General features: G+C 44.3%; 1 protein-coding gene across 3 annotated transcripts in view; it reads left to right on the forward strand.

Moving 5' to 3' along the window:
• LOC118365031 (striatin-like) overlaps nt 1–14,362 on the forward strand; it is a 93,780-nt gene that overhangs the window by 46,483 nt on the left and 32,935 nt on the right. For all 3 annotated transcript variants that reach the window (XM_035746927.2, XM_035746926.2, XM_052490651.1), the window contains exon 2: nt 3,332–3,435. In XM_035746927.2, the coding sequence (XP_035602820.1) occupies nt 3,332–3,435 (104 nt within the window). The remainder of the gene's footprint in view (nt 1–3,331; nt 3,436–14,362) is intronic.

Raw genomic sequence — 14,362 nt, forward strand, 5'->3', positions numbered from 1 at the left:
TGTGGGACAGGTACAGGATGGCAACAACAACTGCCCAGTTACACCAGAAACGCACAATCCCTCCATCAGTGCTCAGACTGTCCGCAATAGCGAGGCTGGACTGAGGGCTTGTAGGCCTGTTGTAAGGCAGGTCCTCACCAGACATCACCGGCAACAATGTCGCCTTTGGGCACAAACCCACCGTCGCTGGACCAGACAGGACTGTGCTCTTCACTGACAAGTTGCGGTTTTGTCTCACCAGGGGTGATGGTTGGATTTGCGTTTATCGTCGAAGGAATGAGCGTTACACCGAGGCCTGTACTCTGGAGCGGGATTGATTTGGAGGTGGAGGGTCCGTCATGGTCTTGGGCGGTGTATCACAGCATCATCGGACTGAGCTTGTTGTCATTGCAGACAATCTCAACTCTGTGTGTTACAGGGAAGACATCCTCTTCCCTCATGTGGTACCCTTCCTGCAGGCTCCTCCTGACATGACCCTCCAGAATGAGCAGTATGACTGATTTTCTGCAAGACAGGATTGTCAGTGTTCTGCCATGGCCAGCGATCCGGATCTCAATCCCATTGAGCAAGTCTGGGACCGGTTGGATCGTAGGGTGAGGGCTAGGGCCATTCCCCCCAGAAATGTCTGGTAACTTGAAGGTGCTTTTGGGGAAGAGTGGGGTAACATCTCACAGCAAGACCTGGCAAATCTGCTGCCATTTTGTTCAGGGACACATTATTCCATTTCTGTTAGTCACATGTCTGTTGTACTTGTTCAGTTTGTCTCACTTGTTGAATCTTATGTTCATACAAATATTTACACGTTTGATGAAAATAAACGCAGTTGACAGTGAGAGGACGTTTCTTTTTTTGCTGCGTTTGGCTACCAAACTATTTATTTGCTTATTGTGTAGTGGAGGATAAACACAGGTAATTTTTCCAACAATTGTTTACAGACAGATTATTTCACTTATAATTCACTGTATCACAATTCCAGTGGGTCAGAAGTTTACATACACTAAATTGACTGTGCCTTTAAACAGCTTGGAAAATTCCAGAAAATGATGTCATGGCTTTAGAAGCTTCTGATTGACATCATTTGAGTCAATTGCAGGTGTACCTGTGGATGTATTTCAAGGCCTACCTTCAAACTCGGTGCCTCTTTGCTTGACATGATAAAAAACGAGGAAGGAAGAGGGGGTGGGGAGAGGGGTGTAGAAGACCAAGGAAAATGGTAAAACAGAGGACCAGGGAAGGAATTAAGGAATTACAGTGCTTCCCTAATATTCTCAGTTCATCACAATTACATGTGTCTTTTGCAGTGTCTCCTAACCAGACTTTGACTCCCAGTCGGTCCGAAGGTTATCTTAAGAGCGGGTGAGGTGGCGATGACGGGACTGGCTTCCTCTCTCACATCAAAACATACCTGCAGATGAGAGACAGATGAATAGAGCGAGAGAATGATTAAGCTTTTTTTTCTTTTTCTAACACAGTCAGTCATCATAATCAGGAGGTGAAATGCAGAACTGACCTTGGATCATTAACCTGTTGCGTCGAGCAATCCCGTATCCGGGAGCGTAATTATAGCCTCAAGCTCATTAGCATAACGCAATGTTAACTATTCATGAAAATCGCAAATGAAATGAAATAAATATATTGGCTCACAAGCTTAGCCTTTTGTTAACAACACTGTCATCTCAGATTTTCTAAATATGCTTTTCAACCATAGCTACACAAGCATTTGTGTAAGAGTATTGATAGCTAGCATAGCATTAAGCCGAGCATTCAGCAGGCAACATTTTCACAAAAACAAGAAAAGCATTCAAATAAAATCATTTACCTTTGAAGAACTTCGGATGTTTTCAATGAGGAGACTCTCAGTTAGATGGCAAATGTTCAGTTTTTCCAAAAATATTATTTGTGTAGGAGAAATCGCTCCCTTTTGTTCATCACGTTTGGCTAAGAAAGAAAAAACGAAAATTGTCATTACAACGCCGAACCTTTTTCCAAATTAACTCTATAATATCGACAGAAACATGGCAAACATAGTTTAGAATCAATCCTCAAGGTGTTATTCACATATCTATTCGATGATAAGTCATTCCTGGCAGTTTGGTTTCTCCTCTGAAGCAAATGGTAAAATGCACGCAGCCGGAGATTGCGCAATAATTGCAACGGAGGACACCAAGCGGGGCACCTGGTAAATGTAGTCTCTTATGGTCAATCTTCCAATGATATGCCTACAAATACGTCACAATGCTGCAGACACCTTGGGGAAACGACAAAGTGTAGGCTCATTCCTTGTGCATTCACAGCCATATAAGGAGACATTGGAACAAAGCGCATTCAAAATCTGGGGCATTTCCTGTTTGAAATTTAATCTTGGTTTCGCCTGTAGCATCAGTTCTGTGGCACTCACAGATAATATCTTTGCAGATTTGGAAACGTCAGTCTTTTCTTTCCAAAGCTGTCAATTATATGCATAGTCAAGCATCTTTTCGTGACAAAATATCTTGTTTAAAACGGGAACGTTTTTTTTATCCAAAAATTAAAAGGGCGCCCCCTATATCGAAGAAGTTAACTCTGGGACTACTGCATCTCTCTCTTTCAATGTAAAGCGTCTCTTTAATAATACTTCCTGTATAATATCCCTTCGAACAAATCATGATAACATTGGCTAGATAGATGCATGTGACAATAGCATGATCTTATCAAGGATAGCGTCACAAATGAATACATAAATACCACTTGAAGCTTGATGAGTTGATCATTTGAATCAGCTGTGCGATGCTAAGGCAAAACAAAAATGTGCACCCCTTTGAGTACCCATTCCCAGGACTGAGAAGCACTGCTCTTTGTTGGTACCTCTTAAACTGTAGACAGGCTTTCACAGCGCTCTGTATCTGAGGACAGAAAACCTCACACGAAATAGACTACACAAAAGTACATGCTCTATCCAGAATAGCCTACTCTCTCACTTTGATAGCCGTGCCTGCTATCTTTTCACCCTCCTCCAAAAAAGACAAATGTTTGCCATTATCAAGAGTGGCACTTTGGCTAAAACAATATCCTACGTAGTGTGGGAGGACTGCACCTAAAAACGCTGGAGACTCATAATTACTACCACTACTTACATACATACCTTCTTTTGTCTCTCCTGGTCTAATGTTCACCTTGAATTTAACACCTACAGTCACTACTACTGGTACTGATACTACTGCTGTTAATATTACTACTACTATTGCAATCACTACTACCACTACAACTTACACTGCCATAAAAAGATAGCTCAACTGAAGCAAAAACATGTTTTTCTTCAGGAAATTGACCTTTTCGCTCTTCTCTCCTCCAGGCCCAGATAGCCTTCCTGCAGGGTGAGAGGAAGGGCCAGGAGAACCTGAAGAAGGACCTGGTCAGAAGGATCAAGATGCTGGAGTATGCCCTCAAACAGGAGAGGTGAGGACCACATTACACTCAACTGCACCACACCTTCAGTCTTTATGGTAGGGGCTTTGGTTCTAGGGGGGCTGAGTGAGTGTCTACTGGTTGGTTTTGCGCATACATTTTTTCTGTTTTGCGCGTACCCTTCTCACACTGTCATGCTGAACCGTACTGTGCTGGCTTGAGTATTTTCCTTTTAAACTGTCTTGTGCAGTACTGTTCTAGAACTACGGTGGATGTGTAACCAGGCCAGCGCAGAACAGGTCAACTTGGCTGGATTCAGCTCGGGAGTGCCAGTTTCCCAGATCTAAATCAGACAAAAGCCAGCAGACACTCAGAAGGCCTCCAGGACTGGAGTCACCCATCCCTGCTAAATACTGTCCGGATTATGTCAACATAGCTATACATCATAATCTGCATGCCAAACATAACTGTAGGTGCTCTGTCATTTTTTTAAGCATGTAGTATACTAGCTATGATCAATACATTTTCATAGACCCAAAATCCCAAGGGGGACTCATCTCTCACTCAATCTTTCCCCACAACAACAGGCTTGCTACAGTGGTTCTTCCTTTAAAAATCATGAGCTTATGCCGTGACCGTTAGTGGTAGATGTTGGTATTCTGTCATTGTACCACACTATCACAAGGGGGAGTTAGAACCCTGATCTATCGGTAGTCTAAACTGTGGCAATTAATGGAAGCGTTTTCAGTCTGAGAGTCTCTCTCCTCTGGCACTAGAGTCCATTATCAGGCAACAAAAAAAAATGTTGGTCCTTGAGTTAAGAGAGAACTTGGGTAAATACAATGGGGGAATTTCACATAACATGTAGTCTGACAATTTTCGAAAAATAGGCACAGTGGGCTTTTGGTTTCTTTCCCTCTAAAAACTGAAATAAACTCCACCCATAACTTTTGGACTTTTAAACATTCCCAGAAGGCATGGATTATTATAACCTACTGCAGGCCTAAAACCTATGGGTGCAAACATCGTTTCCATTATGGGCTATCAGCAGGGCAGTGGACTCTTCAACCTTTACTCAACAATGGACTCTTCAACCTCTTCATGCCTTCTGGGAATGTTTTAAAAGTCCAAAATGTATGGGTGGAGTTAGAATTTCGGCTGTCAGAATGATCCAAATCAACCAATGTCAGCTTTGCTTCATTATAGCTTGGGCTACTTGTGAAAAAATCCCCCCAACTAACAATGTATTAAGTACTCTAAAGTTTTACATTTCTAACTACAAACATCATGCAATCGCAAAACATCGGGTAAAGCATATACGGTACAGTATTTCTTCATCAACATCTTTATGCTTTTGCAAATAAAATAGTGGTAAAAATACTCTTTCAAAATGTAGATGTTTATTTCAACTATCAGCAGGACAATTAGATTCTTGCCGAGTTTAGGGACTTTAAATATATTAATGGATCCATAACAAATTACTATGGGAATAAAATCACTGAATGACATAGCATGGGGACTGGTCTTGATAAATCAATCATAGGTGTGTTTATATAATGAATAAGAATTTGGAGGGCAGAAATGCTAAAATATTAAAGCATTAGGCCGCTCACTAAAGGCGTCAGTCATACAAAAGTTGTACTTTAAAGAACTGCAAAACCAGTTTGGATTTATTTGTTCGACGAATCATTTGGGTCGAAACTGCTGAACAGTACAAAACAAGAGAACACACATGGTTAATGTTCTGAAGAAGAAAAAATATATATATCTTACAGAGCCTTTACTTACATTTACATTTAAGTCATTTAGCAGACGCTCTTATCCAGAGCGACTTACAAATTGGTGCATACACCTTATGACATCCAGTGGAACAGCCACTTACAATAGTGCATCTAAATCTTTTAGGGGGGGGTGAGAAGGATTACTTACCCTATCCTAGGTATTCCTTGAAGAGGTGGGGTTTCAGGTGTCTCCGGAAGGTGGTGATTGACTCCGCTGTCCTGGCGTCGTGAGGGAGTTTGTTCCACCATTGGGGGCCAGAGCAGCGAACAGTTTTGACTGGGCTGAGCGGGAACTGTACTTCCTCAGTGGTAGGGAGGCGAGCAGGCCAGAGGTGGATGAACGCAGTGCCCTTGTTTGGGTGTAGGGCCTGATCAGAGCCTGGAGGTACTGAGGTGCCGTTCCCCTCACAGCTCCGTAGGCAAGCACCATGGTCTTGTAGCGGATGCGAGCTTCAACTGGAAGCCAGTGGAGAGAGCGGAGGAGCGGGGTGACGTGAGAGAACTTGGGAAGGTTGAACACCAGACGGGCTGCGGCGTTCTGGATGAGTTGTAGGGGTTTAATGGCACAGGCAGGGAGCCCAGCCAACAGCGAGTTGCAGTAATCAAGACGGGAGATGACAAGTGCCTGGATTAGGACCTGCGCCGCTTCCTGTGTGAAGCAGGGTCGTACTCTGCGGATGTTGTAGAGCATGAACCTACAGGAACGGGACACCGCCTTGATGTTAGTTGAGAACGACAGGGTGTTGTCCAGGATCACGCCAAGGTTCTTAGCGCTCTGGGAGGAGGACACAATGGAGTTGTCAACCGTGATGGCGAGATCATGGAACGGGCAATCCTTCCCCGGGAGGAAGAGGAGCTCCGTCTTGCTGAGGTTCAGCTTGAGGTGGTGATCCGTCATCCACACTGATATGTCTGCCAGACATGCAGAGATGCGATTCGCCACCTGGTCATCAGAAGGGGGAAAGGAGAAGATTAATTGTGTGTCGTCTGCATAGCAATGATAGGAGAGACCATGTGAGGTTATGACAGAGCCAAGTGACTTGGTGTATAGCGAGAATAAGAGAGGGCCTAGAACAGAGCCCTGGGGGACACCAGTGGTGAGAGCGCGTGGTGAGGAGACACATTCTCGCCACGCCACCTGGTAGGAGCGACCTGTCAGGTAGGACGCAATCCAAGCGTGGGCCGCGCCGGAGATGCCCAACTCGGAGAGGGTGGAGAGGAGGATCTGATGGTTCACAGTATCGAAGGCAGCCGATAGGTCTAGAAGGATGAGAGCAGAGGAGAGAGAGTTAGCTTTAGCAGTGCGGAGCGCCTCCGTGATACAGAGAAGAGCAGTCTCAGTTGAATGACTAGTCTTGAAACCTGACTGATTTGGATCAAGAAGGTCATTCTGAGAGAGATAGCGGTAGAGCTGGCCAAGGACGGCACGCTCAAGAGTTTTGGAGAGAAAAGAGAGAAGGGATACTGGTCTGTAGTTGTTGACATCGGAGGGATCGAGTGTAGGTTTTTTCAGAAGGGGTGCAACTCTCGCTCTCTTGAAGACGGGAGGGACGTAGCCAGCGGTCAGGGATGAGTTGATGAGCGGGGTGAGGTAAGGGAGAAGGTCTCCGGAAATGGTCTGGAGAAGAGAGGAGGGGGTAGGGTCAAGCGGGCAGGTTGTTGGGCGGCCGGCCGTCACAAGACGCGAGATTTCATCTGGAGAGAGAGGGGAGAAAGAGGTCAGAGCATAGGGTAGGGCAGTGTGAGCAGAACCAGCGGTGTCGTTTGACTTAGCAAACGAGGATCGGATGTCGTCGACCTTCTTTTCAAAATGGTTGACGAAGTCATCTGCAGAGAGGGAGGAGGGGGGGGATTCAGGAGGGAGGAGAAGGTGGCAAAGAGCTTCCTAGGGTTAGAGGCAGATGCTTGGAATTTAGAATGGTAGAAAGTGGCTTTAGCAGCAGAGACAGAGGAGGAAAATGTAGAGAGGAGGGAGTGAAAGGATGCCAGGTCCGCAGGGAGGCGAGTTTGCCTCCATTTACTTAAGTCCATTATATTAATCAAATTAATTAAGATACATTTCTTAATCTATTCCATATACTATGTTCTTACAAAAAAGGTTTTAAATTCTCTAGTACAGCCTATATTAAAAACTGTCAAATGCTTCTAAAAGTTGCCCTCTGGTGGTCAAACTAGCTCTTACTAGCATTAATGGAGACAGTGGCAGACACTTAAATAATATGCCATAGAATTCTGCGGCAGACTGCAAGCTGTGCTGCAGTACGATGCAACTTTTAAAGGAAGAACCACTGTATACTGTAAATTGATATCTTACCGGAGGAAAATCAGTGGTTTCCCAGGACCAGAATCGCTCACACACACACACACACACACACACACACACACACACACACACACACACACACACACACACACACACTGTGGAAATATTAGCATTGAGACATTACTATTGTATCCCATCACATACTGTTCCTTCAGAAAGTATTCATACCCCTTGACCCATGCAGCCTGAATTCCAAATGTATTAAATTGGGACTGAGAACAATGAATGGATCCAAATACAGGCAAATCCTTGACGAGAACCTGCAAATGACCTTAGACTGGGGCGAAGATTTTACTTTACAACAGGACAATGACCTCAAGCATACAGCCAAAGCAACACTGGAATGGCTACAGAACAAGAATGTGAAAGTCCTTGAGTGGCCCAGCCAAAGCCCAGACTTGAATCCCGTTTGAAAAACTGGAAAGACTTGAAGATTGCTGTTCACCACCACTCCCCATCTAACTTAACGGTGCTTGAGAAAATCTGCAAGGAAGAATGGGAGAAAATCTCCAGATCAGTTTTGCACATAGACTCAAGACGACTCAAAGTTGCTGCCAAAGATGTTTCTACAAAGTATTGACTTGGGTGTGAATACTTATTTAAATGAGATATTTATATATTTTTTTATTTTCAATACATTCCTAAAAACATGTTTTTAATTGTCATTTTGGGCTATTGTGTTTCGATGGGTAAGAAAAATATATTTAATCAATTTTGAATTCAGGCTGTAACACAACAAAATATGGAATAAGTATCGTAACCTCTTGTCCCCTACACAGAACTATGTCACATGTTAAACGCGCGCACACACACATTGTGGGAAAACGCAGCACCGGGGCGGCGCCGTGTCCCCTTTAACCACATTCCCACAGTCATGTGCTGCTCACACCTTGTCATGGGTAATGCAGCACGGCGTCACGTCCCTCTTCCACCATATAATTGCATAATGGACATCTAGAATAATTCAATAGGGTCTTTCTCTGCTACACACTACCAGGCAACCTGCGGATTAGACTAGACTGGCTACATGGGAGGCTTTGACTGGTCATGTGGTTTGGATAGTTAAAACCTACAGTTGAAGTCGGAAGTTTACATACACTTAGGTTGGAGTCATTAAAACTCGTTTCTCAACCGCTCCACAAATTTCTTGTTAACAAACTATAGTTTTGGCAAGTCTGTTAGGACATCTACTAAGTCATTTTTCTAACAATTGTTTACAGACAGATTATTTCACTTATAATTCACTGTATCACAGTTCCAGTGGGTCAGATGTTTACATACTATGACTGTGCCTTTAAACAGCTTGGAAAATCCCAGAAGATTATGTCATGGTTTTAGAAGTTTCTGATAGGCTAATTGACATCATTTGAGTCAATTGGAGGTGTACCTGTGGATGTATTTCAAGGCCTACCTTCAAACTCGGTGCTTCTTTGCTTGACATCATGGGAAAAATTGTAAAAATCAGCCAAGACTTCAGAAAAGATATTGTAGACCTCCACAAGTCTAGTTCATCCTTGTGAGAAATTTACAAATGCCTGAAGGTTCCACTTTCATGATGTACAAACAATAGTACGCAAATATAAACACCATGGGACCATGTAGCCACCATACCGCTCAGGAAGGAGACTCATTCTGTCTCCTAGAGATGAACGTACTTTGGTGCGAAAAGTACAAATCAATCCCAGAACAACAGCAAAGGACCTTGTGAAGATGCTGGAGGAAACGGGTACAAATGTATCTATATCCACAGTAAAACAAGTCCTATATCGACATAACCTGAAAGGCCGATCAGCAAGGAAGAAGCCACTGATCCAAAACCGCCATAAAAAAGCCAGACTACGGTTTGCGTCTGCACATGGGGACAAAGATTGTAAGTTTAGGAGAAAAGTCCTCTGGTCTGATGAACCAAAATATAACTGTTTGGCCATAATGACTGTTATGTGTGGGGGTGGCGGGGCTTGCAAGCCGAAGAACACCATTCCAGCCATGAAGCACGGGGGTGGCTGCATCATGTTGTGGGGGTGGCTGCATCATGTTGTGGGGGTGGCTGCATCATGTTGTGGGGGTGGCTGCATCATGTTGTGGGGGTGGCTGCATCATGTTGTGGGGGTGGCTGCATCATGTTGTGGGGGTGGCTGCATCATGTTGTGGGGGTGGCTGCATCATGTTGTGGGGGTGCTTTGCTACAGGAGGGACTGGTGCACTTCACAAAAAAGAAAATTATGTAGATATATTGAAGCAACATCTCAAGACATCAGTCAGGAAGTTAAAGCTTGGTTGCAAATGGGTCTTCCAAATGGACAATGACCCCAAGCATACTTCCAAAGTTGTGTACAAATGGTTTAAGGACAACACAGTCAAGGTATTGGAGTGGCCATCACAAAGCCCTAACCGCAATCCTATAGAAAATGTGTGGGCAGAACTGAAAAAGTGTGTGTGAGCAAGGAGGCCTAGAAACCTGACTCAGTTACACCAGCTCAATGGGCCAAAATTCACCCAACTTATTGTGGGAAGCTTGTGGCAGGCTACCTGAAATGTTTGACCCAAGTTAATCAATTTAAAGGCAATTCAACCAAATACTAATTGAGTGTGTGTAAACTTCTGACCCACTGGGAAGGTGATGAAAGAAATAAAAGCTGAAATTAATCAAAGCTGAAATTAATCATTCTCTCTGCTATTATTCTGACATTTCACATTCTTAAAATGAAGTGGTGATCCTAACTAACCTAAGACGGAGAATTGTTACTCTGGTTAAATGTCAGGAATTGTGAAAAACTGAGTTTAAATGTATTTGGCTAAGGTGTATGTAAACTTTCAACTTCAACTGTAGCCTGGAATCCAAACTCTCTTATGCTCCGTTTCATTTTGAATTCCAGGCTAGGTAGGAATCACGGGTGAAACGGAATATGCCAGTTTGGTGTCCAGGCTTTACAATTGTGAAACGGAGCATACCAGTTTGGATTCCAAGCTTTAGCCATCCCAACCACATGTCCAGTCTCCTATTATCGGTTTGGATTCCAGGCTAGCTAGAGCCTCACTCTGTCTTAAACCTACGGAGTCTGGTAGGGTGGATGAAGAAATTTAAGAGAACCTGAACGGCATGATCTTTCTGAGAACCTCCTCCACTCGCCCGCCATGTGATTATAGCCTCGGAACGACATTTTCCCGGCTTACTCCACGTCACTCACCCACCCTTTTCTTGCTCTCGTTCACGGTCTTGTTCTCTCTTGATCTCCTTATCCCTCTTGTTCTCATTCTGTTTCTCTTTCTCTCTGTCGTCACTCCTTCTGTCCTTATCACACTCTCCTTGTCCATCCTTCCCCCTCTCTTTGACCCTGCCCGTCTCCCATCTGTTTAACTTTTTCTGCCCTGGTCGCCTTTCTGTTCTCCGTCTCTTCCCTTTTGCACACTTTCCTTTTCTCTCCCTTGCTCCCACTCTCTCTCCTTCTCTCCCTTGCTCCCCCTCTCTCTCCTTCTCTCCCTTGCTCCCACTCTCTCTCCTTCTCTCCCTTGCTCCCACTCTCTCTCCTTCTCTCCCTTGCTCCCACTCTCTCTCCTTCTCTCCCTTGCTCCCCCTCTCTCTCCTTCTCTCCCTTGCTCCCACTCTCTCTCCTTCTCTCCCTTGCTCCCACTCTCTCTCCTTCTCTCCCTTGCTCCCACTCTCTCTCCTTCTCTCCCTTGCTCCCACTCTCTCTCCTTCTCTCCCTTGCTCCCACTCTCTCTCCTTCTCTCCCTTGCTCCCACTCTCTCTCCTTCTCTCCCTTGCTCCCACTCTCTCTCCTTCTCTCCCTTGCTCCCACTCTCTCTCCTTCTCTCCCTTGCTCCCACTCTCTCTCCTTCTCTCCCTTGCTCCCACTCTCTCTCCTTCTCTCCCTTGCTCCCCCTCTCTCTCCTTCTCTCCCTTGCTCCCCCTCTCTCTCCTTCTCTCCCTTGCTCCCCCTCTCTCTCCCTTGCTCCCCCTCTCTCTCCCTTGCTCCCCCTCTCTCTCCCTTGCTCCCCCTCTCTCCCCTTGCTCCCACTCTCTCTCCTTCTCTCCTTCTCTCCCTTGCTCCCACTCAATTGAGCATGAGTCATTCTGCATCATTATGAGTTTTGACTGGTCTTATATACGTTTCTCCCTCTGCCTTTCTATGTAGGAGAAACCTTGAGCATCCAACCTACAGTTTATTTCAAATCGGTCTGTACAGCTAACATTGCATTCTGTATAAGGTTGCACCTACTGTACGTAGTGTTGCCATATTTTGATTTATGCCGAAGTACTTCTTCAGTTCCTTCATCTGCATTCTGCACTAAAATGAAAGAACTAGAGTAAACATATTGACTAGTTTGAGAGAAGCATCCACAATATTACCTTCACCTGTTCCCTGTGTACAAATCATTGCAGATGAATGAGAGGAGATGATTCGAGGAAACTACATTAGACTACTAAGATCCACCCCTGTAGCCCAGTCCAAACTCTGTTTGTGCTGTCTTGCCAACTCCTAAGGTCTCTGTCATGTCGAGCTCCCGGGTGGTGCAGCGGTTTAAAGCACTGCATCTCAGTACTAGAGGCGTCACTACAGACCCTGGATCGATTCCAGGCTGTATCACAACCGGCCATGATTGGGAGTCACCTAGGGCAGCGCACACTTTGGCCCAGCGTCGTCCGGTTTTGGCTGGGGTAGGCCGTCATAAATACAAAAAATAAATATGTAAAATCATTGGAGTTTAAGACTGCACAAACAGATCTGGGACCGGGCTGAAACTCTTGGATTGTGACAAAGTCGAGGGCTGTGTCCCAAATTGCACCCCAATCCTAACATTGTGCATTTCTTTTGACCAGAATCATAATGGCCCTGGTCAAAAGTAGTACACTAGGGAATAGTGTGACATTTGGGATGCAGACAAGGTCACCCCCATGGTTAGCAAGAAGGCTTCATTTTTAGTTCCCCCCACAATGAAATCGGGGAGAGGACTGGGGATGTGTTTCTGTCTGTTAGTCACATGCAATATCTCAGATAGCACTAACCCGATTTTGACGAAACGGTGTAATGATCCGTCTTGCCATAGAGATTCAGCATTTACAAAATTACACTGATTGGCCAGATGGTGGCACTATAAGATATTGAAAATGCTAACTTTAAAAGGTCACGCCCCTCAGCCCGTTTGACAGAAAGTCATGAAATTCAGTACATTGGTCCCTCTCCTGACAAGGAACAAATTTGCCACGATGTTCCACCATTTTTAATTTTGTGATAAACACTTAAAACGCTACTCTTCTGGCACGATCTGTATGAAACTTGATATGTGGCATCGATGGACACAGGCTTCTCAATGCATTGAATATACGTTTTGTAGTGCTTAGGTTATGAGTGTACTGATATAACGTTTTTTTTTAAATCGGCGCTGTGCCTGTTGTTCACGCGCGTATCTGCCCTCTCATTGGCTAGAATGGTCCCACACCTGATCTTGCCTTTTCCCGACTCTCTTCTAGTCTGAATATACCAGTCTCTTTAGCTAACGTACCACTCCTTGTCATTGCCAAAAAGACTGCCCATTCTGCAATCTCAATGTGCTGGATTTACAGCGGAGTCGCTCATTGGTTGTTGTTCACTCCACATGTTGTCATTTTCCATGACAACATGTGGAGCCTCAAATAGCAGAATTTGAATTTAGAACGAAAAACAAACATTTTGCTGTTAGCTGGACAAGTTGTTGTATAAGATGTTTTGTGGTTGGAATTGTAGTCTCTGGGACATGACGACAGGGAGTGGATTCGCTAAAGCGACTGGTACCCAGGTTAACTGCCTTCCATTTTAAGACATTTATTTTCATTGTTAGTGGCCACATAAGTATCTGGTCAATTTAATGGATAATCTGTGGTCGTGTACGATAACTGTGGGGAAAAAAACAGATGCAACATCGCGAGACCTCCGGGAACGCTTGCGAAGCAGACTAGGTAGACCAGGCCGGGGTTGAGAGAGAGAGAGAGAAGTGAAAAATTGTTCCTTTTAGTTGTTCATTTTATTGAAATCTAAAGGCACAACCTAGATTTGAGCCAATGTCCTAAATTATTTGAAGATGTTATTACTCTAACTTTGTGAAAGTGACAAACTGACAAGTTTTTACTTTTGTCAAAAACGACTTTATATCGAGTGAGTGCGTTTGATTTGGCAGCCTGCACATGCGCAGTTCGGCACGAGATGACCTTTACACCCGATGACGTGTTTCTGTGCATGAGCTCAGTTAGCCAACATCGCCATGACATCACCAACAAGTGTGATCGAGGATTTCTTTTGGAGAAACAGTTTTTTCGTGTCTTAATAGTGTGCTGTCTTTGACTACTTTTTTGATCTCTGGTTCTCTCCGGGGTGAAGTTTCTCCGAGGTAGAAATCTAGGTTAAGCTTCCCCTCCCCCAATCCGTACCTTAACCTTTAGTGGGGGAAGTGCAAAAGTGATCCAAGATTGTTTTGAATGACCTCTCCTGGTAATACTGTTATTGACAAAAAGAGACCTTTTTTAGTTTTTGGGGCTGTAAATAAGTGATGATGATATTGATGATGGTAATGAGGATAATGATGCAAAGAATCACTGGAAATTAGCATAAGATGGTGCAATGCACTTAACTGTTTTACAAAATCAAATCAAATGTATTTGTCACATACACATGGTTAGCAGATGTTAATGCGAGTGTAGCGAAATGCTTGTGCTTCTAGTTCCGACCATGCAGTAATAGCTAACAACTAATATAACCTAACAATTTCACAACAACTACCTTATACACACAAGTGTAAAGGAACGAATACGAATATGTACATAAAAATATATGAATGAGTGATGCCCGAACAGCATAGGCAAGATGCAGTAGATGGTATAGCGTACAGTATATACATA

Source organism: Oncorhynchus keta, chromosome 32 (genome assembly GCF_023373465.1).
Source record: "Oncorhynchus keta strain PuntledgeMale-10-30-2019 chromosome 32, Oket_V2, whole genome shotgun sequence".
NCBI lineage: Eukaryota > Metazoa > Chordata > Actinopteri > Salmoniformes > Salmonidae > Oncorhynchus > Oncorhynchus keta.